The sequence below is a fragment of the Myotis yumanensis genome, unplaced genomic scaffold (genome assembly GCF_028538775.1).
Source record: "Myotis yumanensis isolate MYYU_CA2020_CCGP unplaced genomic scaffold, mMyoYum1.0.hap1 SCAF_15, whole genome shotgun sequence".
NCBI classification, from domain to species: Eukaryota; Metazoa; Chordata; class Mammalia; order Chiroptera; family Vespertilionidae; genus Myotis; species Myotis yumanensis.
Window position 1 is genome coordinate 14,394,590 of NW_027223766.1, and position 27,248 is coordinate 14,421,837.

The following is a 27,248-nucleotide window of genomic DNA, read 5'->3' on the forward strand; positions in this document are numbered from 1 at the left end:
AGTATTATTCATCCTTCAAAACCTGACTCAGTTATCTCCTCTTCTGTGAGAGAATTTACAGGTGTTATCTCCTAGTTGGTGCAACAAACAAGCCTTCAGCAAGCCATGCCCTCTTTTGCCATCAGTGACTCTCCATTTGAAATGCAACTTCTGGCACCCTGGCCAGGGTGTCTCAGTTGCTTAGGCTGTGTCCTGTGCACCGAAAGGTTGCCAGGTTCAATTCCAGCCAGGGCACATGCCCAGGATGCAAGCTCGATTCCCAGGAGGAGGCGTGCAGGAGGCAGCTGATCAATGTTTTGCTCTCACATCCAAGTTTCTCCCTGTCCCTTCCTCTGTCTCTAAAAATCCATTTTTAAATCCTTTTTAAAAAATAAACAGAATGCAGCTTCTGGCTTATTCCCAAGCCCCTGATGGAGAGTGAATGCCAGACCATGGGACATCAAGAGACACAGTGATTTGAACTATCATGACCTGGGTGTTTATATGATCGACCAAATTATAAAACCTACTGTGCACAGCAGCACATGCAGTTACACTGGAAATGGTACAGCATAGACTAGCCTCGAGGTGTTTGGGAGGCACATCTCTTCCTCAGCCCACCTGCGGTGTCACTGGAAGTTCTCTGGGATCAGTTGGGCCTGATGACAGACAGATCGGCACTGTTTGTCTTTCATTCCATGGGCACAACTTTGGCGCGTACATTTGCTTGTCTGCTTCATGAGAAGGAAAAAAATGGTTGAGGTCTAGGTCTACACTGACACATGGGCAGGGGCTAACAGTGTTGGCTGGCTGGTCAGGGACTTGAAAAGAACAAAATTAGAAAACTGGTGACAAGGAAAAGCTATGTGAATGGACAAGATACGTGAATGGACTCTTAACACGGACGTGAAGTATGAAGGTACTGACCACAAGGATCACTTTGTAGGAGGCTCTTGATCAAGACAAACGACCTACTCGGTGTGTCAGGCAGCCTCTTTCCTTGGCCTCCGCAGTGTTTGCTTGATGGGTCCACGTAAGAAGTGGCGCTAGTAGCAGGGCTGAGGCTGTGCACGGACGCCCCAAGCTTATCTAGCTGCCCCGCCTGTTGAGCGCCCAGCCTGCCAACTCCAAAGCCCTGATATAACCCGATTTCTCAGAGTTCCAGCCAGTCACCGGGAAGCAGGTAAGTTAAACTGGACTTCTCCCATCAGTGCAGGGGGAGTAAATTTGTCCTCATGTTAGACTCATATGCTGGGTGCAGATTTGCTTTCTCAGTCTGAAGTGCTTTTTCCAACACCTCCGTACATGGACTTACAGAATGCTTTCATCCTTGGCATCAGTGTCCCACACAATTTTAATTTTTAAATTCCTCCTTTAGGCAAAGGAAGAATAGCAAAGAGTTCACATACATTTCACTCATTGGTTTTACCATCCAAAAATAACTGGCTTGCAAGAGAAAGATAAGTATCACGTGATCTCACTCATATGTGGAATCTAATGAACAAAATAAACTGAGGAACAAAACAGATCCAGAGACACAGAGGCACAGAACAGAGTGATGAATCTCAGAGGGAAGGCGGGGTGGGGAAGGGGGTGGGGAGAGATTAATTGGGGAACTTACATGCATCTATGCATAGCCCATGGACACAGATAATATTATGGTGAAAGGCTGGGAGGGGCAGGGCCGGGGTGAAGAGGGTCAATGTCGGGGGAAAGAGAGGACATCCGTAATACTTTCAATAAAAAAGATAATTTTTTTAAAAAATGGCTTGATAAAATGGCAGAATGGCCCATTCAAAAATCAGCTATTGCACCAGCTGGAGCCCACACACCGTGAGGTTGGGGTGCTATCCTACAGGATGTAGTAATATAGGCCTTAAACCAGCCTCTGCTAGATAGTCCTGTCTCTCCAGGAACCAGAGGGAGGAGATAGAAGTACTCCCTCACTATTCTATCTAGTGAGTTTTTCATCTTGTCCCCATAACTCAAAGAAATTTTGTATCCTATCAATGTGACGTTGAGCTCAGTGAGTGTAGATGTCCTAGTGTCCAAGGAAAGCACACTGCTGCCAGGAAACACAATCACTCTTCTAATGAATTCTGAAGCCCTCCTCTGGCCTTTTTAAAATTCTGGCACCTCTGAGTCAACAGACAGAGGAAGAAGGTCACTCTGCTGACCAGGGTGATTGATTCCAATTACCAGGAGGAAATTGGGTTGTCGTGACAAAATGGAGGCACGAAAAACTGTGTTTGAAACACAGAGATCCCCTAGAGCCGTGGTCAGCAAACTGCGGCTCGAGAGCCACATGCGGCACTTTGGCCCCTTGAGTGTGGCTCTCCCACAAAATACCACGTGCGGGCGCGCACGTACAGTGCGAGTGAAACTTCGTGGCCCATGCGCAGAAGTCGGTATTTTGTGGAAGAGCCACACTCAAGGGGCCAAAGAGCCGCATGTGGCTCACGAGCCACAGTTTGCCGACCACTGCTAGAGCATCTCTTAGTACTGTCTTGCCCAATAGCCCTGGTCAGTGGAAAACTGCAGCTACTCAATTAAGACAAAAATCTAAGGATGCAGACCCACAGGGATGAAGGTCTGGGTTACCTCACTGGGTAAAGCACCACGTTCAGGTGAGATGTTAGCAGGGAAACAGGGAATGGTTGCTGGACAAAAGTCCATTCAGTCTTGGGACAAGCTCTAGCGGAAGAAAATGTAGCAGCTGCGTTTTGTATTAATTGTTTCTTTTCCTCTTCTTCCCCCATATCCTTGTATATATGAAGGACACTGGTGATTGCTAGTTTTCTGAGAATATGACCAGATTGATGACATCAGTGCCAGTGATTAACTGAAGGAGCTGATGGGACCGTGTAACCTGTGTTGGGACACTAACATTTACTGAGTGAAGGACGAGAGCTGATATAGAGGCAAGAAGAATGGAGTGTGTCGGATATCTGCTTTTGCCCTCCAAACCTACTCTCCACTCTCCTCCACCCCATTCCCTCTCCCGGAAGGTTGACCTCTAAGGACTAAATCAATCAACGTCCTTGCCTCCTGATCTCTGGTTGAGGGACATCAGGAGATCCAAGGATAGAAGTAGAAGGAGGATGGGGTATTTATTTCCTCCACCCGTCTCCCTCTCTGTAAAGTGCCCCAGTCCTTCCCTCTAAGATTTCCGCTCTGGGCAGGGACCCTGGAGCATTTTCTTTCTTTCTTTCCCTTTCTTTCTTTCCCTTTCTCTCTTTCTCTCTTTTTTTTTCTCTTTCTTTCTTTTTCTTTCTCTTTCTCTTTCTCTTTCTCTTTCTCTTTCTCTTTCTCTTTCTCTTTCTCTTTCTCTTTCTCTTTCTCTTTCTCTTTCTCTTTCTCTTTCTCTTTCTCTTTCTCTTTCTCTTTCTCTTTCTCTCTCTCTCTCTCTCTCTCTCTCTCTCTCTCTCTCCCAGTCACTGTTTCCATCAATCCTTCAGAAGCCCTGCATAGCTAGCCCCTAGATCCTGCACTATCCCTGGTGAGTTCCCTGTACTCTGACGTGTGAATAGTCTCTACTAGCTTCTCTTCCATTCATCCTGTGGATGGGCCATCTGTTTGCTGCTGTGACACTGACAGACAAGCATCCTTCTCACGCACTAAGATAGGAGTTCCTTGAGGGCACAGTCTGTGCCTTAGTCATTGTCATACTCTCCAGAGCTTAACCAGTGCCTGCTTTATGATAGGTGCTTGTTGAACATTTGCGGATTGAATGAATGATAAAGTACAAACACCTATCATACCGGTCAGATTATGAATCATAACAGCAGAGGCCATCGCACAACAAGGAGAGACAGTGGGTTTAAAAACCAGTCTACACAGAGCTGGCACAGAGCTGCCTTAGCCTGACCCAGAGCAAGGGGTACTTTTTTGTAATTATCCAACTCATTAATTGGGGTACCTTTCAGTGGCATGCACAGAGAAATGGCATATTCTAGCAGGTGGTCTTGCATAAGAAAAATATGTGACCCAAGTACTTCAGGCAATCAGAGAAAAGGTTTATATCTGCTTGGGAACAACCAAGAAAACTTCAGCTAGGACACATCTCATAATTACATTTACCATGAGGTAAATGCATTACTATTCAGTCACTTACTTATAATATATTTAAAAATTGTAAATACCATATAAGGATGAAGTAGGGTCTTTCTAGCCAAGTCTACATAACCTCAGACAAATCATAATGGCATTTTTTCCAACTCCGGTCCAATTAGTTGAGGGCTAACCGTGTAGTGGGAGATGCTTCCCAGTACGCAGCTGTATAAGGAAGTGGCTGAGCGCATTTTTCACGTGTTCTAATTTGGCCACAGGTGTACAGACCAGGATTTACGTAAAGCTTGAGTTCTCTCCGAGAAAGAAGATAAATGATCCAAGACCAATACATGTTTTTCAGGTTGCTAAACGAATCCCTAAACACTATAAGATAAATAATCAAAAACATAAATGACAATACCATGTTCCAACCTCACCTGATAAATACTTGTAATGGTACAGAGAATGCCAAATGCTCAACTAAATTGCTATTAATAAGACGAATCGGGGATTGGCGCCTGCTGTAAGACCTCTCTTTATTTGGTAAATCAAGGTCCATTTGATTACTTGCAGGAAATACTGAATCTGATTTTGCAATGATATTTTAAAATCTTTGGGATAGACCCAAAAACTCTGATATTAGCATTCGTGACATTCTCGGGTACTTAGTAAAAATTACAGGGTTTGGGGTTTGTGAAAGAATTAGTAAGCCTTCACATTCACAAAGGAGAATTTATTTTAAGATTTCCGGGCACAAGTGGATAACTCAATAGAGAACTCATGCACTTTAATGGTTCTGTGTGACCAGTCCTTTAGCAAACAAGGGAGGCAGCTTTAGTTACTCCGCTGCACTGGGCTCATTTAAACCACACCTGTTCAGAAGGGTGCCTGGGGAATTCTGCAAGCTCTGACCTGCATCTCCTCATTTAGAATGAACGAGAGTTTGCTCCTATGTCATATTTATGTCTCACATTTCAGGACCCTCTGACGGGGAGCAAAGCAAGTTTGCCATTTTGCCAGGCACTCCCAAAGAAAGTGCCTCCTTTCACATTGCTCTAAGCCAGGCTAACGTAGATTCAAATTCTAATATTCCTGTTATTTTAACCGTGTGGACTCTAAGATGTTCCGTTTCCCTGTTTATAAAATTGGGCTACCAATAATTATCTTATAGGAATGTAAAAATGCATATAAAGTATCTATTGCAGTACCAGGTGTTTAGTTTTTTAAATATTTACTTCAGAGAGAGGATGGGAGAGGAGAGATAGAAACCTCAATGATGAGAGAGAATCACCAATCGGCTGCCTCCTGCATGCCCCCTACTGGGGATCGAGCTTGAAACCTGGGCATGGGTCCTGACCAGGAATTGAACCATGACCTCCTGGTTCATAGGTCAACACTCAACCAAAGAGCCACACGGGCCGGGCATTACCAGGTGTTTAGTAAGTGGTGGCAGCAGAGGAGTCATTGGTTTTCTTGTTGTTACTATTATAAGCAGGACTTCTAAGATACCAATTTGATCGCAAGAACCTGCAGTGGTTAGGAAAGAAATTATTCAAAATTATTCAAAAAGTCAGGGTGATCACTAGTAAGTCAGTTATATTTTATTCAGCAATATATACCTGGTGATACGATAGGCTTCTTCGAGCCTTTTTACTATATAAAGCATGTGCATACTAAAACAGTCAGAGAACCAGTGAGGCGAGAATTCAGGTGAGGCCTGGCACCCTAAGTCACCTGCAGAGCACTGCAGAAAGGGGTTTTTCCTTTGCCGATGTTGGTCCAGAATTTAGCATCCTCTGTGAGCCATTGATAGTTTTCACTGTTGCCTAAAATATTAGATCTCCATAAAATAATTTCTGACATTTTTGTTGCTGTAATTATTGCCATTGTTCACTTAGACATCATCTATAGCTCTTCTGTCAAATCCTAATATATAAAGAGCCAGGGTTCATCATGACTAAAACGTCCAGACGGATGACCGAACACCAGGCTGGGGTCCTGGCTGGCGCGGTGGAAGTCAGTCCTGGGTCCTGGCGGCCCATGGCGGGAGTCAGTCCTGGGAGGGAGCTGTGGGCCCCAGCCGCCCGCGGCCACAGTGGCGGCAGGGAGCTCTGGGAATGGAGCCATGCTGCCATCGGACTGGCCTCTTGGTCCCTGCCCCTCACCCCCCGGCCCGCAGACCCAGGGAACCAGAGCCATGCTGAAATGGGACTGGACCCTACCCGAGGGGTACCGGATTGTGAGAGCGTGCAGGCTGAGCTGAGAGACTTCCCTGAGTGCACGAATTTTCATGCACCAGGCCTCTAGTAAAGAAATAAAAGTCCAAATCTCTTGAGACAGCTGTCCACATATGTTTAAGGGGCCCTTCCAGTAAAACTATAAATCCCAAAATTCCAGCCATGTTATAACATCAGTGTTGAAACACATTTGCATAAGGAATTGGAAACACTTTCACAATGTGCTTAACATCCCACATTATCCACCATCTCCACCTTTCTTCTCCCCCGAGCTTTCCTGAGATGAGTCTAGCAATATTAATTTGCCCTCCTCTTTCAAGGTGTCCAATGTCTTTTTTCCTTGTTCGAATGATTTGATCTGAGAGATGAGGCTTGGAAAAGCATCAGGAGTGTCAGGTTTTATAACAAACCATGTGGGTGGAGGGTTTGTTGCGTTAGGGGTTTTTTTTGTTTGTTTGTTGGCTGATAGCAAACAAGTCTATCTGAAAACACACTAAGCTCCAGCAGGTGCCCAGAGCTAATTTGGTTGGACCTATTTTTAAAAAGCACCAGCTAAGTTTTATAACTAGTCACACGCAATGGCTGTACTGTTTTTCTGTCTTCCTACAATCCAGGCGCCAGTTATGAAATGTTACTCTAAACATAAGGCCACAAACCGGCCACGGACTAAACAGATCTAAAATACCCAGATCTTGCCTGGCCAGTGTGGCTCAGTGGTTGAGCATCAACCCATGAACCAGGAGGTCACGTTTCAATTCCTGGTCAGGGCACATGCCCAGGTTGTGGGATTGATCCCCAGTAGGGGGCATGCAGGAGGCAGCCGATCAATGATTCTTTCTCATCATTGATGTTTCTATCTCATTCTCCCTCTCCCTTCCTCTCTGAAATTATCAAAAATATATTTTAAAATAAATAAAAATAAAATACCCGGATCCTTACATCTTCTCACTGATCCCTAGACACCAAGCACGTAGAGGTTTACACTTGAGTCTCCTCATCAGACATTCCATCATGAATTCTCTGCATTTTCTGTGCGTAGTTTTCACTGAAATCTAGTGAATTTGGCTCTGACCATCACGGATGGTGTGAAATGCTTCCCAGCAGCCAGATTCACACGGATTTGTTGATTCAGCCACCTGCTTGGATTCAGCCACCTGCTTGGCTTCGGGCTCCCCCAGGGGATACTGACGCTCCCTGTGGAATCTCGTGGCAGCCCCACCCACTGCGTTCTTCTCCTAACACTCCCAGATTCAACATCCACGTAGGTGTGGTGTTTGAAGAACCCTCAGCTTGAATCTCTGATAGGGGCATTTAGCCTGGCCTTTCCTTCCTCAAATACAGAAGTTCTACTTGGATTAAGATACAAAGGTAGGATTCTTGGTGTGTTCCTTTTTTGTTGTTTTATCTCTATACATACAAGTACAGAACTCACGAATGGACTGCCTAGAGTCAAAATATATGTTTGTCCTACGACTGAGGCAGCAGGTGCCAGGGCAGGAGCAGGGGTTTTGGTGCCAGCTGTACCTGGATCTGAATGCTGGAAAGTCCTCCTGGCACAAGTGAAATCTTGGGCAAGTTACTCAGCCTCTCAGACAAAAATCCTATCTAATAATAGACAAACATGGTAATTGACCGTACCTTCGCTATGCCTCCCATTGGCTAATCAGTGAGCTATGCAAATTAACTGCCAACAAAGGTGGCGGTTAATTTGCATACATAGGCGCGAAGCGGCGGAGCGAAGACTGAAGGCAGCTCCGGCCAGAGTGAAGGCCGGTTCCCAGGTGCTGGAGGAAAACCGGTGTCGGCAGCCAGGGGAAGGGAAGGCCTATTGCACGAATCTTTTCGTGCAACAGGCCTCTAGTAGAGTTAATAATACCTACCTCACAGGAGAAACCAAGATGGCAGCATAGGTAAACACCGGAGATTGCTGCCTCGCACAACCACTTCAAAAATACAACTAAAAGACAGAACGGACGTCATCCAGAACCTCAGGAAGGCTGACTGAGTGGAAATTCTACAACTAGAAGGAAAGAGAAAAGCATACCAAGACTCAGAGGAGGTGCGGTGCGGAAGTAAAATACAGAGGTACAGAGGCGCATGTGGAGAGGGCTGGCAGCTGAGGACACGGTTGTCTTTTTCTTTTTTTTGAAATATATTTTGTTGATTTTTTACAGAGAGGAAGGGAGAGAGATAGAGAGCTAGAAACATCGATGAGAGAGAAACATCGGTCAGCTGCCTCCTGCACGCCCCCCACTGGGGATGTGCCCACAACCCAGGTACATGCCCTTGACTGGAATCGAACCTGGGACCTTTCGATCCACAGGCCGACGCTCTATCCACTGAGCCAAACCGGTTTCGGCAACGGTTGTCTTTTTCAATCGGGAGGGAGTCTCAAGCTCTGAGCCCCAGTTCTGGGCGAGTCTCTGGGGACCCAGACTCATACAGGAGAAACTAGACTGTCTGGCATCGGTCGGAACTCGAGGGCAGCTTTCTCTCAGGGGTGCTTGCGGCGATTGCCGGGACACTGAGAAGCAGGGCCTCTGATGGCAGGACTGAGAGCAGCCATAACTGCTCCCTCCACCCTGTTGATCCCCTGGGACCCCACCCTGCCCAAGCCATGAAGGCTTTTGCATATGAAAGGCCTGGCCCTTTGCAATCTGATAATTACCAACAAACTGCAGCTGGCCCAAGGCCCCAGGGCAACTTGCATTGTGTCACAGCTGGCTCCTGCTGGATAGCCTCAGGCAGAGGCTAGATTAGCACCTCCTTAGAGATCCAGGAGCCAGTGTGCTCAGTGGTCAGAGTGGGACCATCCAGATTGCAGCTCCTCAGATTCATAAAGGACACACTCAGGGAGCAGACTCAGTGAGCACCAAAGCCCCATTGAAGCAAGTCTTGCCCTGGAGGGGTGTCTCCAGCACAGAAGCTCTCCCACTGCAGACACAGCTGATTCTCACAGCCAATTGGCCTGGAGGTCAATCCCTCCCAGTGTTACCTACAACAATCAAGGCTTAACTACAACAAGACTGTGCACAAAGCCCACAAAGGGGTGCACCAAGAGTGTCTACCTCAGGTGATTGGGGAGGCTGAGCCACTGGGCCCTATAGGACACCTAGTACAGAGAGTCACTCTATCGACACAGCGAAGCACAAAAAAATGCGGAGACAAAGAAACAGGACACAAATGACAGAAATGGAGGAAAGCAAAGTACTGGATATAGAGTTCAAAACCACACTTTTAAGGTTTTTCAAGAATTTTCTAGAAACCACCGATAAACTTAATGAGACCCTCAAGAAATCTAATGAGACCCTCGAGGTTGTGATAAAGGACCAACTAGAAATTAAGCATACACTGGCTGAAATAAAGAATATTATACAGACTCCCAACAGCAGACCAGAGGATCGCAAGAATCAAGTCAAAGATTTGAAATACGAAGAAGCGAAAAACACCCAACCGGAAAAGCAAGATGAAAAAAGAATCCAAAAATATGAAGATAGTGTAAGGAGCCTCTGGGACAACTTCAAGCGTTCCAACATCCGAATTATAGGGGTGCCAGAAGAAGAGAGAGAGCAAGATATTGAAAACCTATTTCAAGAAATAATCACAGAAAACTTCCCCTACCTGGTGAAAGAAATAGACTTACAAGTCCAGGAAGTGCAGAGAACCCCAAACAAAAGGAATCCAAAGAGGACCACACCAAGACACATCATCATTAAAATGCCAAGAGCAAAAGACAAAGAGAGAATCTTAAAAGCAAGAGAAAGACAGTCAGTTACGTACAAGGGAGTACCCATACGACTGTCAGCTGATTTCTCAACAGAAACTTTGCAGGCCAGAAAGGAGTGGCAAGAAATATTCAAAATGATGAATACCAAGAACCTACAACCAAGATTACTTTATCCAGCAAAGCTATCATTCAGAATTGAAGGTCAGATAAAGAGCTTCACAGATAAGAAAAAGCTAAAGGAGTTCATCACCACTAAACCAGTATTATATGAAATGCTGAAAGGTATCCTTTAAGAAGAGGAAGAAGAAGAAAATGGTAAAGATACAAACTATGAACAACAAATACACATCTATCAACAAGTAAATCTAAAAACCAAATGAATAAATAATCTGATGAACAGAATAAACTGGTGATTATAATAGAATCAGGGGCATAGAAAGGGAGTGGACTGACTATTCTTGGGGGGGAAAGGGGTGTGGGGGATGCAGGAAGAGACTGAACAAAAATTGTGCACCTATGGATGAGGACAGTGGGGGGGGTGAGGTTGGGGGGGGGGGAAACGGGTGGAGGGGAGCTATGGGGGTAAAATGAGGAACAACTGTAATAATCTGAACAATAAAGATTTAATTAAATAAAAAAGAAACATGCATCATGAGAAGCAAGAAATATCACCCATCCCTTCTGCATATTAGCAACTTGTCACTCCGGAGCAAGTGCTCACATCACTGAGGTCTGTGAACAGTCACTTTTCGCATTCATCCTGAGTGAAAGATGGAATGACTTAAGCACAAATGCAACATATTATAAACAATTTATTACCAAAAAAGTCACAAATTAAACCAAAGTATTTTACAGAATTTACTACAAAACACCGTAAAAACTGCCTTCCCTTAAGCTCTCTCTCCCCGTATGTGGCGAGCCAGCTGGATGTCTTTGGGCATGATGGTGACTCTCTTAGCGTGGATGGCACACAGATTAGTATCTTCAAATAAACCCACCAGGTACGCTTCGCTAGCCTCCTGCAGCGCACCGATGGCTGCACTCTGAAACCTCAGGTCGGTTCTGAAATCCTGGGCGATCTCCCTCACCAACCTCTGAAAAGGCAGCTTCCGGATCAGAAGCTCGGTGGATTTCTGGTAACAACGGATTTCTCGAAGCGCAACAGTCCCGGGCCTGTAGCGATGGGGCTTCTTCACCCCGCCCATAGAGGGGGCGCTTTTCCTGGCAGCTTTAGTGGCCAGCTGTTTGCGGGGCACTTTCCCACCCGTGGATTTGCGTGCAGTCTGCTTGGTTCGGGCCATTTTCTTTCACTCAATGCCGAAGTCTTAGGCCGCTTCTTAGTCCGTGATGCCGCTCCCGCTGCCTAAACAAGAGCCGCAACCCAGGAGCTAAGTGCACAGACCACCCCAACGAATAACCAAACCGATTTTCCAGGTTCTGTTTTTTATTGTCTTGTTACATCTGTATTTATACCAGTTGATTTTAATCCTATCAATTTCTATTCCAAAGGTTAGGGCATTTATTATCTCCATTCCAGGGAGTAAAGATTATGTAGCTTAAGCGTGATTGTTCTTAGTTAAAGTGATCAACTACCCTCCCTAACTTCAGGGGGAAATCCCTACCTGGGGAAACAACCTTTCTCGGAGAGGTGACCTTGGTTAAAACACATAGCGCCAGGAAGGGGAGCAACCATAGTAAGAACAGTATGCCATATACGCCAGGTCCCTTGAAACATATGCTCTGCAGATTTTCTTCCCTGCAGGGACTGTGTCAAGCAGCAAGGATGGACCGGCTTCCGGCAGCTCAGTGGATAGAGCGTCGGCCTGTGGACTAGATGGTCCCAGGTTCGATTCCAATCAGGGGCATGTGTGTGGATTGTGGGCTCGGTCCCCAGTGGGGGACGTGCGGGAGGCGGCCGATGATTCTCTCTCATCATTGATGTTTCTATCTCTCTCTCCCTTCCTCTCTGAAATCAATAGAATATATATATTTTTAAAAAAATAAAGATTTGAAAAAAAAACAACCTACCTCACAGGATTGTTATGAAGACTAAGTGTGATTATGCATGTAAAATTCTTTTTGTAAATATATTTTTATTGATTTCAGAGAGGAAGGGAGAGGAAGAGAGAGAGATGGAAGCATCAATGATGAGAGAGAATCATTAATCGGCTGCCTCCTGCACACCCCACACTGGAATCAAACCGTGACCTCCTGGTTCATAGGTCAATGCTCAACCACTGAGCCACACCAGTAGGGCTGTATGTAAAATTCTTAACCTTACATCAGGTTTATAATAAATGCTCAATAAATTCTAGCTTCCTTGCAACTGCCTCTCTTTAACAACGAAATAACCCAAATTTGTTGCTTTATGTTCACTGTGCCACAGGGAACAGTTTAGCGATGGCATAACAAACACTGTCCATCTGACTCCCCTGGTAGCTCAGGAACATGGTTGTGGCCGCTATGGCTAGCCTCCTCCGGGGAAACTGAGGTGCTAAAGGTGAAGTCGTTTTCCCAAAGCCTCACAGAAGGCAAGTAGGAGGCCCAGACTAGGACCTGAATCACCTAACCCCGTGGTCGGCAAACCGCGGCTCGCGAGCCACATGCGGCTCTTTGGCCCTTTGAGTGTGGCTCTTCCACAAAATACCATGTGCAGGTGCGCATGTACAGTGCGATTGAAACTTCGTGGCCCATGTGCAGAAGTCGGTATTTTGTGGAAGAGCCACATTTAAGGGGTCAAAGAGCCACATATGGCTCGCGAACTGCGGTTTGCTGAGCCGCAATTTACCGACCACTGACCTAACCCAAAATCAGCTTCTTTTTCTCCCATTTCATCATTTGCCATTGATTTTGTTCACCACACTCTGAATTATTTTGTGAAAACCTACTCTAGCTCGTCTCCATCTCAGCAGACTTGGTAAACAGGATTGTGAGCAGACAATGGAGGGGAGCATAGCTGTCAGAGCATGTCCACACTGTCCCTGTCTGTCCCTGTGTCTGTCCCTGCCACTGAAGCCAAGACCATACTGGGGGAAGGGGTCCTGTCAACTCCACAAGACTGGGGTATTAGGGTCAGAGAGGACCACGAAGGGCAGGTGGTGGCCTAAAACCACGGTTAAGATGTAATGACTTCAATGTTGACATTTTGAGGTTGAACAGACAATAGGACAGCTAGCTCATTCTCGTGCCCATTCATCCCATTCAGAGGGTTCGCTCTGGAACTAACACTGGGTCCTCTCAGCTGCCCTGGGAGGTCCCAAAACTTAATTCCCAGATACGTGGTCTCAAAAATGCTGCCCAGTGTCTCAGTGTAAAAAAAAAAAAAAAAAGTGTTTTAAGCATCATTGGAATTTTCTTGTTTTCCTTGACTCTCACAATCACATTGTACAGTAGACAAAACAGGGATTGTTTTTATAAGGAGTGTGAAGTTCAAACATGCCAACTGGTAAGAGGTGGCGCGAGAAGGGGGGCCCAGGTCACCCAACTCCTCATCCTGAACTCTCTGAGTCATCTTGCCCTACGGGGGCGTGGGAACACTGTCAGTCTCGCTCAGCACCGGAAGCATAAAGGGACTTCTGTCAACATTAGGATGAATGGATGGTACCACAAAGGACAGTGGAAGCTGCACGCTCTAGTTTTCTATGAGTTCTGACTCTTACATTGTGAGGGAAACTCCCAGGAAATTCAGCTCAAATAATCAACTCATTTTTGTCCTGTTGGGACAGTCTGTCATGTGGTAACTGATACAGGTCAAAGCACCCAGAAGGCTCCTGAGGAAGAAACCTCTCGATCAGGGGAGGGTGCACAAAACAATCTCAAAAAATAAACAAGGAAAAGGCCACAAAATTAATGTGCCCCACCTTCAGCCTTCGCTCGGTAGGCGTCTCCAGTTAGTTGCTCTTGGCGGCTGACCCATGGAAATTTGTAAATGTGATTTCAGAAAAGCATGAATGTGATGAAATCATTTGGTCAGCTCAGAAGTCAGACTCATCACGTCTCAAAAGTTGGAGCATGAAAGCGTGTAAAGAAGACAAACTGATGGCAGGCCTGAGAAGGCAGAGGAGAAACTGACTCAAGCAACACTAACTTTACGACCTGTGATGGGGCACGTTTCTGTTACCACGTCTGTCCAAACAGTCAACAAAAACCCCTCAGATCAAATAGATGTCTCCTTCCTTAAAATTCCTTTGACTAGTTCACGTTATTATTATGGTTTATAACAGATCGATGAATCAGGTGGACCTGGCCCACCTTTGTCAAAACATCCTTACTTAGACTAGCGACAGACTGGTTCTCCGCAACTGCATTGCTGGGCACTCGAGTCCTGGATTATAATTCTTCTTTAATGGGGCAAGATGGCCTCTCAAAACCCAGACCTTCTTATTATTTGGGTCACATTTCTGTTCCAGATTTTAATCTAAATTCAGGGGCATCCAGGGGCAAAACCTTTGATAGCAAAGTCAAAGACACCTACAAGATGGGAGGGGGAGAAGCGTGTGGAAGGTTTGGTTTGAGTTCTGGGAAACATTCCTTGTCTCTCTGGTCATAACTGAAGGAGACATTAATCTTCGTATCCATCCCCGTGAAGTGCTAAGTGTGGGGGAATCATACTATTTCACCTCCCAAAACTCAGTCAACACATTATGCATCTGTGGAGGTAGAAAAGTCTCATGTGTCCAAGGCCTATAAGATGCAACAGAGTCTAGCATACAGGGGAGAGACTAGACAGCTACTAAGGAACACCAAAAGTCAATATGTATATATTTCTATCCATTTTTTATTTTTGGTTGGGGGGCAGGAATCTTAAAACAGTGATTCCCAAACAACGTTAGCCCGTCCAGGGGACATTTTGGACATTTGTGGGGGTTATTTGGTGACAGAATACTAAAGACATTTAGGGGTGTGGGCCAGAGATGGCCGATGTCCTGGAATGAGCAGGCTGGTGCCACAGTGCAAAGTCCTATTCTGCATCCCATAGGACTTGCTGAGCGCCCTACCCAGCATCCATGTAAGTAAAAACTTATTTAGAATGGTCCAAATCCTATGTACATGTTTTAGATTTAAAATCAAATGATTTATGCACTATTTTAATGTATTTGAAGTAAACTGAGGGATTACTGTGCTCTATTTTGTTCCAAACTTCACCAAGAGTTGTTCACCATTTTCAAAAGTCATGTTACTGACATATGCCCCTGGTTGCATCCGAGCCATCAGTAAGCCACCTTTGCGTGGAGTGGCTGTCCCTATCACCAGGACTCCTCGCACCTGACTCCTTCCTGAAATATGTATCATTTTTACTATAAGTCACTCTTCTTTCCTTTCTCCTTTATGTTACAGTTGAAGTTAAGTGTAGGTAGGTTATATCATCTATGACAAGGGTCCTCAAACTATGGCCCGCGGGCCACATGCAAATACAAATATTGTATTTGTTCCCGTTTTGTTTTTTTACTTCAAAATAAGATATGTGCAGTGTGCATAGGAATTTGTTCATAGTTTTTTTTTTAACTATAGTCTGGCCCTCCAACGGTCTGAGGGACAGTGAACTGGCCCCCTGTTTAAAAAGTTTGAGGACCCCTGATCTATGAGATATATTGTAGGCTAGTAAAGGGAGAGTGGCAGATTATTTTTTATAAAAACAGTTCTGATTTGCTATCTCCATCACTTCTACATTTATCACTTGACACAACAGAGCTAGGAAATTATCAACGGATGAACATTTAATGAGAGACAGGCTACTTAGGCAGTCAGAAAGCATCTCCTCGCAAATTGCTCACCAATTGCAAAGAGAAAAATAGTACTTTATAGTGGAGAAGCCTGGAAAAACACCACCTTAATTAAGTGATTAAGGTTTAGAAAAATATATATATATTTATATATATACAGATATTTATTATATATATAAAATGTGTGTGTGTGTGTGTGTGTGTGTGTGTGTGTGTGTAGGGGAGGGCAAAATAAAAAAAGGAATTAAAGGTTGAAAGAATTATCATTTTAAAATTATTATATATTTTATGTGTAAATCTGGGAGGGTTCATGTTATATAAATTATTACTGTTAATTTTCCATTTCGTACATGTAAACAGACTCATGGAAATCTAACAAGAGAGTAACAATGGGTGACAGTGATATTGAGAAAGAAGAAAGAGAATAGCACAAATTGCTAGGAGTCATTAATTTTTAAAACAAATGTGGGTGTGGACATATATTCACACATATCCCTTTATTCTGGTTTGCAAAACTTTTATAAACTCCGTGAGAGTTCTGAACATAAGAGACTCTGATAGAATTTTTATACCAAACAAACAAAACCAAAATCGAACACCTCATTCTCACCCTGTTGGATCCAACAGTGAGGGCTCTCCCAGCATAACCTGCGGCAGCTTTTGCATACTTACGGTCCCAAATGGTAGTGCACAGGGCTTCTCTCTGAGGGGCCACGAATAAAGCTCCCAAGAACAAATGTTAAGTAAATGATTAGCCCAGCAAAGAACTTTCAGGAGATGGGCAGACTGATGACTTCACAGATTTCAGTATCTTCCACGAGACCCCTGAACTTGTCCATGTTGTTTAAGGACGGGTAGTGGCAGGCATTTCCCTTCCCAAGAGAACAGGAACCATTGTCCCGCTCGGAGGCTAGGATCCCAGCACAGCCCAGAAGGAGGGAAGGAGTTTTCTCCTTCTCAGGCAGTTGTCTTTTTCCTGGCAAACAAACCAAGTGCCAGAAAATGTAGCCCGATAGGGAGGGCAAAGGAGGAGGGGAAGCAGAAGCAGGAGAAAGGCTAAGCAAGAAAAGAGAATCGTTAGAAAAAGTGAAAAATGGTGTCAAGATGGTTACGATTTGAAACAGTCTCAGAAAAATTAGAGTTTTCAAAGCATGGAAAGCCTCTCAAAGCTCTGAAAAGGCATAAGCCTGCAGAAAAACAGGACACCTCCCACCAGAAGTCACAAAAGTGGGCACGCTTGTGTGAGCGCCATTCATTGCTGGTTGAGTTTCATTTCTTTATACTAAAGAGAAACTGTTCTCACAAATTACCATCAACCCCAGGGACACCCTGCCAGCACGGTTCCCAGGGCTGTGTCCTGCGGTGCTCTTCTCACACCTGTTCCTTTCTATTTGTCTGTCACACGCCCCTCTCCCTTTCACCTGAACAATGGTTACACCTTTCCCAAGTTCCTGAATTAAATCTCATTTATCCTACAACTACCCAGAAAACAAAGTCATTTGGAGACATCTCTTCAAGGTTGAGAAGCCTGAGCCACCCACCTGCTCCTGCTCATCAAAGTCAAACCCGCCAAGTGCTGAGTTGCTTGAACATGTCCCGTTCAGTCATTTAAAGACGTAGCTCTTCATACACCTAGCAAAGCATGACCTTCACTTGAGACATAAACCTCGCCACAATCACAGAACCTCTCCACAAGGTGTTTTCTTTATTAGAAAATAAAATAAGCTTCCATCTGAAAGTGTTATTATCCATGTTTCATATCCATATTCCTTACCTCCTTAACCAAAAGAACACTCTTTAGCCCGGCCAGTGTGGCTCAGTGGTTGAGTGTCGACCTATGAACCAGAAGGTCACGGTTTGATTCCCGGTCAGGTCAGGGCACGTGCCCTGGTTACAGGCTCGGTCCCCAGTAGAGGGCATGCAGGAGGCAGCAGATCAGTGATTCTCTCTCATCATTGATGTTTCCCTCTCTCCCTCTCCCTTTCTCTCTGGAATCAATAAAAATATTTTATAACTAAATAAATAAATTTTAAAATAATAAAAAAGAACAGTATTTAATGTAACCACGTGCTAACAGTAAATAATTTTTTTTTAGTATAATGACCTAACATTATTTTAGTTTCAGGTGTATGAACAGCCATCACCATATGTATAGTTACAAAATTGTTTTTCTTGTGATGAGAACTTTCAAGATCCACTCTCTTAGCTACTTTCAAATATGCAACACAGTATTATTAACCATAGTCACCATGCTGTACCTTTCCTTCACCCATTTTGCCCCTCTCCTTGCCACAGGCAACCACCAATCTGTTCTTCGGGTTGTTTAGATTCCAAATATAAGTGAGATCATATTATATTTATATATATGTAGACACACTTTAACAGCTAATAGGTCAGTTTTGAAAATGAAATGTATTTTAATAAGCACTGCCTTTATAATTATTCAAAGCGTGTGTATACATTTTTGGGGACATATATATATCCCACAATTTCTTCATTCATTCACTGATGGACATTTCGGTCGTCTCTATGTCTTGGCTATTGTAAATAAAGCGGCATTAAACATGGGGGTGCATTTATATTTTTGAGTTAGTGGTTTTATTTTCTTCAGATAAATATCCAAAAGTGGAATTGCTGGATCATATGGTAGTTCTATTTTTAATTTTTTTAGAAACCTCCAATGTTTTCCGTGGCTGCACCAATTTACATTCCCACCAACAGTGCACAGGGTACCCTTTTCTCCTCATCCTTGCCAACACTTATTTCTTGTCTCTTTTATAATAGTCATTGTAACAAGTGTGAGGTGACTTTCCTTGTGGTTTTGATTTTCATTTCTCTGATAATTAATGTTGAACATCTTTTCCATGTGCCTGTTGGCCATCTGTGTGTCTTCCTTAGAAAAATGACTATTCAGATCCTTTGCCCATTTTTCAATTAGGTTGTTCGGTGTGTCTTTTCTTCTTCTTCTTTTTTTTTTTTTTTTTTTTTTTTGCTATTTAGTTGTATGAGTTCTTGATATATTTTGGATATTGACCTCTTATCAGATATATGACTTGCAAATATTTCTCCCATTCAGTAGGTTGCATTTTATTTTGTTGATGGTCTCTTTACTGTGCAGAAGCTTTTTAGTTTAATGTAGTCTCAGTTGTTTGTTTTCTGCTTTTGTTGCCTTTGCTTTTGCTGTTAAATCCCCAAATCGCCAAGACATGTCAAGGAGTTTACCACCTATGTGTTCTTCTAGTTTTATGCTTTCAAGTCTCACAGTCAGTTCTTTAATCCATTTTTAGTTACTTTGTGTATGGTGTAAGATAGTAGCCAGTTCCATTCTTTGCATGTGGTTTTCAGTTTTCCCCGACACCATTTATTGAAGAGACTGTCCTCTCCCTGTTGTATATTCTTGGCTCTTTTATTGTAAATTAATTGAGGGTTTATTTCTGGGCTCTTTATTCTGTTCCATTGATCTATGTGTCTATTTTTATGCCAATACCATACTATTTTGATTACTATACCCCTGTAATATAGTCTGAAATCAAGGAGTATGATGCTTCCAGCTTTGTTCTTCTCTCTCAAGATTGTTTTGGCTATTCGGAGTATTTTGTGGTACCATTCAAATTTTTCATACAAGTGAGATTATTTGTTATATTTCTGTGGAAAATGCAGTTGGAATTTTGGCAGGAATTGCATTGAACCTGTATATTGCTTTGATTAGTATGAACATTTTAACAAAAATTGTTGTTGCTGTTAATCCTCATCTGAGGATATTTTTTTCATTGATTTTTTTAGAGAGGGTAAGAGGGAGGGAAAGAGAGAAAAACATTGATGTGAGAGAGACACATCAATGGCTGCCTCCCACACGCTCCCTTCTCTCCTCCCCCACCAGGGCTGGGGATCAAACCTGCAATCCAGGTTCATGACCTTGACTGGGAATCAAACTTGCAACTCTTTGGTGCACAGGCTGGTGCTCTAACCATTTAGCAACACCACCCCCAAATTGTAGTGCATTCTTCCAATCCAAGATCATGGAATATCTTTCCATTTATGTGTGTCTTCAATATCTTTCATTAACATCTTATAATTTTCAGTGCACATATATTTCACCTTCGTTAAGTGTACTGCTAGGTATTTGATTCTTTTTGATACAATTGTAAATGGGAACATTTTCTTAATTACTCTAATAGTTTGTTATTAGTATATAGAAACATAACAGATTTTTATATATTGATGTGTATCTTGCAACTCTACTGAATTTATTAGTTGAATAGTACTTTGATGGAGTCTTTAGAATTTTCTATATGTGATATCATTTCGTCTGCAAATAGTGACAGTTTTACTTCTTCCTTTCCAATTTCTATGCCTTTTACTTCTCTTTCTTGCCTAATTGCTCTGGCTAGGACTACAAATACTATCTATATAAGTAAAAGGCAAATATGCTAAGTGTCCCTCCCACCATCCAACCGGTCACTATGACACGCACTGACCACCAGGGGGCAGATGCTCAACACAGGAGCTGCTGAGCTGCAGTGACTTGGCAGAGGTTCTTGGGTGACACACCTCGAAACCAGAGAGGAGGGAGCCCGATTCCTTGTGGGACCGTGCAATTCCACCTTCGGCCTTGGGATATGTTGTTGCTAGGGCACTGTTGCCCCGAATCTGGTTTACTGCACACTTGCGTTTGCATTCCATGCCCTGAATGACTTTGCAGAGTGCCCTCTTGCATTCCGGGACCCCTCAGGGGATGTCAAGAGCCAGTTTCAGCCTAATCCCTACAGGCCAGGCAAAGGGACCGCACCTGCCTGAGAGACCTTACTCACTCCACCATGGAGCGGCCCCAGGTGCAGCCAACCAGGGAGGGACAGCAGGAGGTTGGCTCCAGGGCATGTCCAGCCCATCTCGCCCAGTCCCGCCCTGCTGGCCACCTTCTAATTAATTTCCCTTCAATGTACAGGAATCCATGCACCGGATCACTAGTGTTAAATAAAAGGGCATCCTTGTCTTATTCTGATCCTAGAGGAAAAGCTTTTAGCTTTTCACAGCTGGGTATGATGTTAGCTGTGGGTTTGTCATATATGGCCTTTATTGTGTTGAAGTCTATTTTTCCTATACTCACTTTGTTAAGATTTTTTATCATAAATGGATGTTGAATGTTCTCAAATTCTTTCCTGCATCTATTGAGATGGTCATATAATTTTTATTTAACATTTTGTTAATGTGGTGTATCACATTGATTGATTTGCAGATGTTAAACCATCCTTGCATCCCTGTAATAAATCCTATTTGATCATGGTGTATAATCCTCTTACTGTATTGTTGAATTTTGCTTGCCAGTGTTTCATTGAGGATTTTTTTCATCTATGTTCATCAGGGTTATAGGCCTGTAACTTCTTTTCTTGTGCCTGGATTGGTATCAAGGTAATGCTGGGTTCATAAAGTGAGTATAGAAGTGTTCCCTCCTCTTCTATTTTTTGGAAGAACAATTGGTATTCATTGTTCTTTGAGTGTTTGGTAAAATGCAGTGAAGCCATCTGGTCCTGGAGTTTTGTTTGTTGGGAGGTTTTTTATTATTGATTCAATATCCTTACTAGTAAGCAGTCTGTTTAGATTTTCTATTTCTTCATGATTCAATCTTGGTAGGTTGCATATTTCTAGGAATTTATCCATTTCTTCTAGATTGTCAAGTTTGTTGGCATATAATTGTTCATGGTAGTCTCTTATGATCCGTTGTATTTCTGCAGGGTAAGTTGTAAAGTCTCCTCTTTCATTTTTCATTTTACTTGTGTCCTCTCTCTTTTTCTTTTTCTTTTTTTTCCTTTTCTTTTTTTTTTTCTGGTGAGTCTAAAGGTTTGTCAACTTTGTATATGTTTCCAAAGAACCAGCTCTTAGTCTCATTAATCTTTTCTAGTCTTTTTAGTCTCTATTTTATGTATTTCTGCTTTTACACATTTACTGAGAACTTGTGCTATATACCATGCCAGATGCTGGGATTGAAACAGACAAAAGCCCCTGCCCTCATGAGGATGACATTTTAGTAGAAGAGACTGACAATTTAAAAATAAGCATAATAAATAAGCATGTTATATGTTGTCTTACTAACTGATACATGTTATGGAAAAAAATATCGAGCAGGGGGACCAAGAGTGCTGAGGTGGGGTGCAGATTGCAGTGGCTATTAGGGTCACCAGGAAGCAGATGACATTGGAAGGACTTGAAATGAGGGAGGTAAGTACACCCGTCTGGGGAAGAACATTCCAGGCAGATGGAACACCCGGTGCAAAGGCCCTAAAATGAAAACACACCTGGAATGTTTAAGAACCAGCAGAGGCCACACTGAGCCTGCAGTGCATGAGCAACAGGAGAGGAAGTGAGATAGTAGCAGGTGGGGGAAGGGGCAGGTCCTGCAGCACTTACAGGCCTTGGTACGGGCTTTGGCCTTGACGCTGAAAGAAACAGGGAATCACTGAGCAGAGAAGTAACATGCTCTGACTGGTGTATTAAACAGCCCACTGGCCGCTCCATGGAAAACTGACTAAGGACAACATGGCTAGAAGCTTGGAGACCAGTTAAAGGCAATTAAAATCACCCACTCAAGGGATGTTGGTGGATCAGTTTAAGATGGTAACAGTGAGATGGTGAGAAGCCCGGATGTTGTGATTCTTTGAAGGGTTGGATGTAGAATTGAGGGGAAGAGAGGAGTCAGGGGTGCTTCCTGCACCTGGAAGAATGAGGCTGTTCGTCACTGATAGGCACAAGACTCTTAGGGAGGGCGACTTGAAGGGAAGACCTGGGTTTTACTCGCAGATACATGAAGGTGCAAACGCAGAAAGAGACACAGACTAGTTGGTTGATGATGAGTCTGGAACTCAGGGACAGATTTGGGCTGGCGATGTACTTATGCGAGGTGTTAATATATAAAGCCATAATACCAGTGAGATTGCCAAGGGAGTGAGTCAAGTGGAGAAAAACACAAGATCTAAGCTCTGAGCCCTGGATGGTCCATGAGAAGAGAAGGAAGCAGCAAGCCTCTGGAGAGAAGTGGCCAGTGCGATAGGAGGGAAACCAAAGAATCATGATGTCTTAAAAGTCAAGAGAGAGAGAAAGTGTTTCCTGTGCCAACTCTGCTGAAAACTCATGTCAAAGGAAGATAGGACTGAGCTTTGGATTTAGCAAGGTTGGGGCCATGGACGACCTCAGAGTTTCAGGGGAGTAAGAAGAGGAATTGTATCTACAGAAAGGCTAGGAAAATCTCAATGATTAACAAAAAGGTGTAGTGCCTGGCACTGAACTTTTAGGAAGGGGAGGAGGAAGAAATGACCATGTCTTTGGCATTTAAGGGACAGGCTTGTGTGTGAGCCCAGCAGAGATGTTCTGTGTGTGTATAAGCCTTTTTCTCATGACTCAACAGATTATGCTGCTAATGCACTGACTTTTTATTCTCTCTTCAACTCTGTCCTGAATAAAGCTTAATCTTTTAAGTGGAGGGGGGGGAATTAAAGGTCACCACCAGCAATTAAGACATCACTCATGCGAAACCTGAACTTAATTCATTACATGAAAGGGATGCTTGCAACACTGTTCTTCAACTTGAAAGTCATCGCTCCAACAATGGATTTTTGCTTTTCATGTTGTTACCACACCTTTGGAACAACAATACTGGGAAATACACACTGTCCTTTCTCAGTGTTCAATCCAAAGAGGCCAGGCTTCTACGTTCAAGGCCAAGCGTGCTGTTTCTATCATCACACACTCCGTCTCTGTAAAATCATCTCCTATCACCAGAATTCCTGCCAAGTTACCCATTTAGAACTGTCTCTTTCTTTTCACACACAGTCATATGCAGAATGCAGAAGAGGGGATATACTTAAACCCATCAGAAAATTTTCTTTCTTTCAAAAATGGAAGATCTGCCTCGAAAATTCCTGAACAGACCCTTCTAACTCATTAGAAATTACCAATTGCTTATTTCTCCAGTTAAAACAGAAGATGAACTATATTTCTAGGCAGGGACCTAAGACATTATATTTACCCTGCTTATCCTCTGCTTTGTTTCAACCTGATGGAGAGAAATATCTTTAACTACTATAAAGAACGGGAAAAAATTGTAGCAAAACCTCATTATTTCAGATGCTAGGAGTTTGAAAATAACAGTAATTCAATCCTGACTGAAGATTACTTTTGTGTGGCCTGTTTGAGAAAGGGATTATTGCAAAGAAAATGAAAACATTAATAGTTTTCAGGAAAGATATTTAGCCCCCTTAAAACAAAGTGTTACAGATATTATCCACTTGTTAAAGGAGAGCTATCTGTACACTATTAGCACAGAAAAGCGTTGCGTGTGTGTATGAGAAATATTTATGTGTTCATGGGATCATTCCACTGCTTTCTGAAACTTAGTAGGTTTTACTGTAATTACTGATCTACATACACACTCACCTACAGTCAGGCAAGTATATACATCCTACCAACCCACACATTTTTTAAAAATATGTTTTTATTGATTTCAGAGAGAGGAAGGGAGAAGAAGAGACAGAAACATCAATGATGAGAGAGAATCATGGATTGGCTGCCTCCTGGTTCATGAGTCAACATTCAACCACTGAACTACACCGGCCGGGCCCAAACCACACATTTTATTTGCCAATGCCCACAGCCCATGAGCAAGTCGGTTTCCCAGAGGAATAAATAAAATAAAATCACTGACCCTCTTTTTGTTGACAGCAACAGCCCCCTCTATCTCAAGTCTTAAGTGGACTACTCCCCAAACTGCTTTTTCATAATTATATAATTGCAATTTTAGCAGTGTAAAATAAAAAGAAAAATATGTTCTTTCTCGGTTGACTAAGAAGTCACCCTCAAGAGAGATGTGCCTCTTCTCCATGCCTGCAGGCTTATCACGGAGCAGAAAGGATCAGAACCCATGCTTAATAAACATAACACAGCCCTCACCAGTTTGTCTCAGTGAATAGAGCCTCAGCCTGCAGACTGAAGGCTCCCAGGTTCGATTCCTGTCAAGGGCACATGCCTGGGATGCGGGCCGATCCCCAGTAGGGGATGTGCAGGGGGCAGCCGATCAATGATTTTCTCATTATTGATGTTTCTATCTCTCTCTCTCTCTCTCTCTCTCTCTCTCTTTCTCTCTCTCTCTCTCTCTCTCTCTCTCCCTCTCCCTTTCTCTCTGAAATCAGTAAAAAAAATATTTTTTTAAATAAAATAATAAATAAATAAATAAACACAATACACCAAGATGCATTTGTAAATAATAAATAATATGCTTTTTTCAAACATTCCTTTCAGAGGGGTTGTATAAGCCACCTGCAGAGGATGGAATGGAGGGCGGCTCCTCACGCGGTCTCAGTGTGAGAGGCATATATTAAGAATCTTACCAGCCCCAGACCTGCCGATGATGAAATCTGACAGATTGGCTGGCATTACCCTCCCCACGCTGGGTGCTTGTCTCATGCAATCTGCTCCCACGGGGCTGAGCCACTGCCTTGTTCTAAAAACACCAACCACACACACACACCCCACCTCCGATCCTGGAAACTGAGATCTCTCCACTGCAGTAAACATTTGTTCTCTGAAGTTTTCTTAACGAAACTTTTAGGGTTCATATTTACTGCAGGTTAAGAGTGTACCAAACGCACAACGTCCAGGAAATGTCCTCCACTGCTAGCCACAATCGTCCAAAAACACCTTCAGCAAACAGCCCCCGAGCGCCTGCTAGGAGCCAGGCACTGCAGCAACCGCTGAAGACGTGCAGCTAACTCGGAGGCTGGTTCTTAAAGGACACAGATGTGGATGTGGAAAACAGTGTCACCACTACGAGTGGCAGCGCAGGGGGAGAAGAGGCGGCGGGGTGATTCGTTCTGCCTGGGAGGCTGAGGGACACAGGTCGCCGAGGTTATATCTGAGCTGGCTTCTTAAGGATGAGGAGTTCGCCGAGGGAGAAGGACAGAAATTGCGTCCCTGACACCACAAAGCCCTGACACCTCTTTGGGGATCTGAAAACCTAGAATGACAAAGAAGAGAGCGTCGAGGGGGCGGGGCTGAGTGACACATGGGCAGGACAGACTTTGAATGCCGTGCTTTTATTTTATGCTGAGACAATGAGGTTGTTAGTCAAGAAAGAACAATGAAATCAAGTTCCATGAAGATAACGGGGCCGTTTGGAGGATGGATGAAAAGGGTGAGGACTTGAAGAGGAGCTGTCTCAGGATAAAGACAAGTCCAGAGCTGAGATGAAAAGGTCTCAGGAGCTTTGGAGGAAGGTCCGCAGTGAGGACGAGAGAGGAGCACAGACGAATCCAGGACCCTCATTACAGTGATGGTGACAGATTTCCATGATTCCAGTGCAGCGGGGGGGGGGGACAAGTCTGGGTACAGAAGTGAATTCAGCACTGGCTGGTTAGGGGGCAGCTTTGGAGTAGTGAGGAGAGAGGTAGGGGGGGAACGGCAAAGAGCTCTAAGGCCAAGAGACATCCATGCCGAGGTTAAAGCCAGCCGGGATGAAGACAGCAGCCAGCCCGCAGAGAAGTGGTGGCCCAGGAGCGAATGCATGTGGCGGAGCGAAGGCAGCTGGATAGAGTGGGCCCCAGGAGCGATGCTTTCATTGGATGACTCAGGTGCCAATCCCCAACCTCTTCTTCCTAAAGGCAGACCTCGTCTTCCCAGCGTTTCAGTGAGAGGGGGCCACGCGGTGATACGGGGACTCAGCTGGGAGCCCATGAAAACTCTCCCTTTTCTTCTTTTTTTCTTCTTTTTTTAAAAATATATTTTATTGATTTTTTACAGAGAGGAAGGGATAGGGATAGAGAGTTAGAAACATGGATGAGAGAGAAACATTGATCAGCTGCCTCCTGCACATCTCCTACTGGGGATGTGCCCGCAACCAAGGTATATGCCCTTGACCGGAATCGAACCTGGGACCCTTCAGTCCGCAGGCCGATGCTCTATCCACTGAGCCAAACCGGTTAGGGCAAAAACTCTCTCTTTTCTGATTAAGAAACACAGACATGATGGGTCTGCATTGAATGAGAAATGGATGCCTAGAGGTTCTCAGAGCCAGTTATATCCCCGTGAGGTAACAAAAAGCCAATACATTAATGATCATAAAAAGACAGAAAGCTCCAGTGTCCGGAGGGCTACGAGAACTTGCAGTCAAGGGCCAAAGAAAAGCTGTATCATCGGAGGAAAACCAGCTTCCAATGAGTCGTGGGGAGGGGAACTGTGTGCTAAGTTGAAGCTGAGGCCAGGAACCGAGCCCTGCTGCCTCCCCGGCCCAGCGCCTGGGCACAGTCGGACTCGATGAGCAGTGAGTGGATGGCACAGTGGAAGTCTTAAAAAGAGCCAGCAGAGCCGGGGGGTCTCTAAAAGCAAAGAGCTGAATTCTAGCCCAGCTGGCATGGCTCAGTGGTTGAGCATCGACCTATGAACCAGGAGGCGATGGTTCAATTCCCGGTCAGGGCACATGCCCAGGTTGCAGGCTCAATCCCCAGTGTGGAGTGCGCAGGAGGCAGCCGATTGATGATTCTCTCTCAT

The 27,248-nt window shown here is 44.1% G+C and overlaps 1 protein-coding gene across 1 annotated transcript; it reads right to left on the reverse strand.

Moving 5' to 3' along the window:
* Window positions 1–10,647: 10,647 nt before the first annotated feature.
* LOC138992951 (histone H3.3A-like) lies at window positions 10,648–11,298 on the reverse strand. The gene has a single exon (XM_070391968.1). The coding sequence runs from the start codon at window positions 11,292–11,294 to the stop codon at window positions 10,884–10,886; it is 411 nt and encodes a 136-aa protein (XP_070248069.1). The 5' UTR covers window positions 11,295–11,298; the 3' UTR covers window positions 10,648–10,883.
* Between the last annotated feature and the right edge of the window lie 15,950 nt (window positions 11,299–27,248).

What these genes read in the sequence shown, in the direction of transcription:
- LOC138992951 (XM_070391968.1), bottom strand. Translation starts at nt 11,294, where the DNA reads ATGGCCCGAACCAAGCAGACTGCACGCAAATCCACGGGTGGGAAAGTG.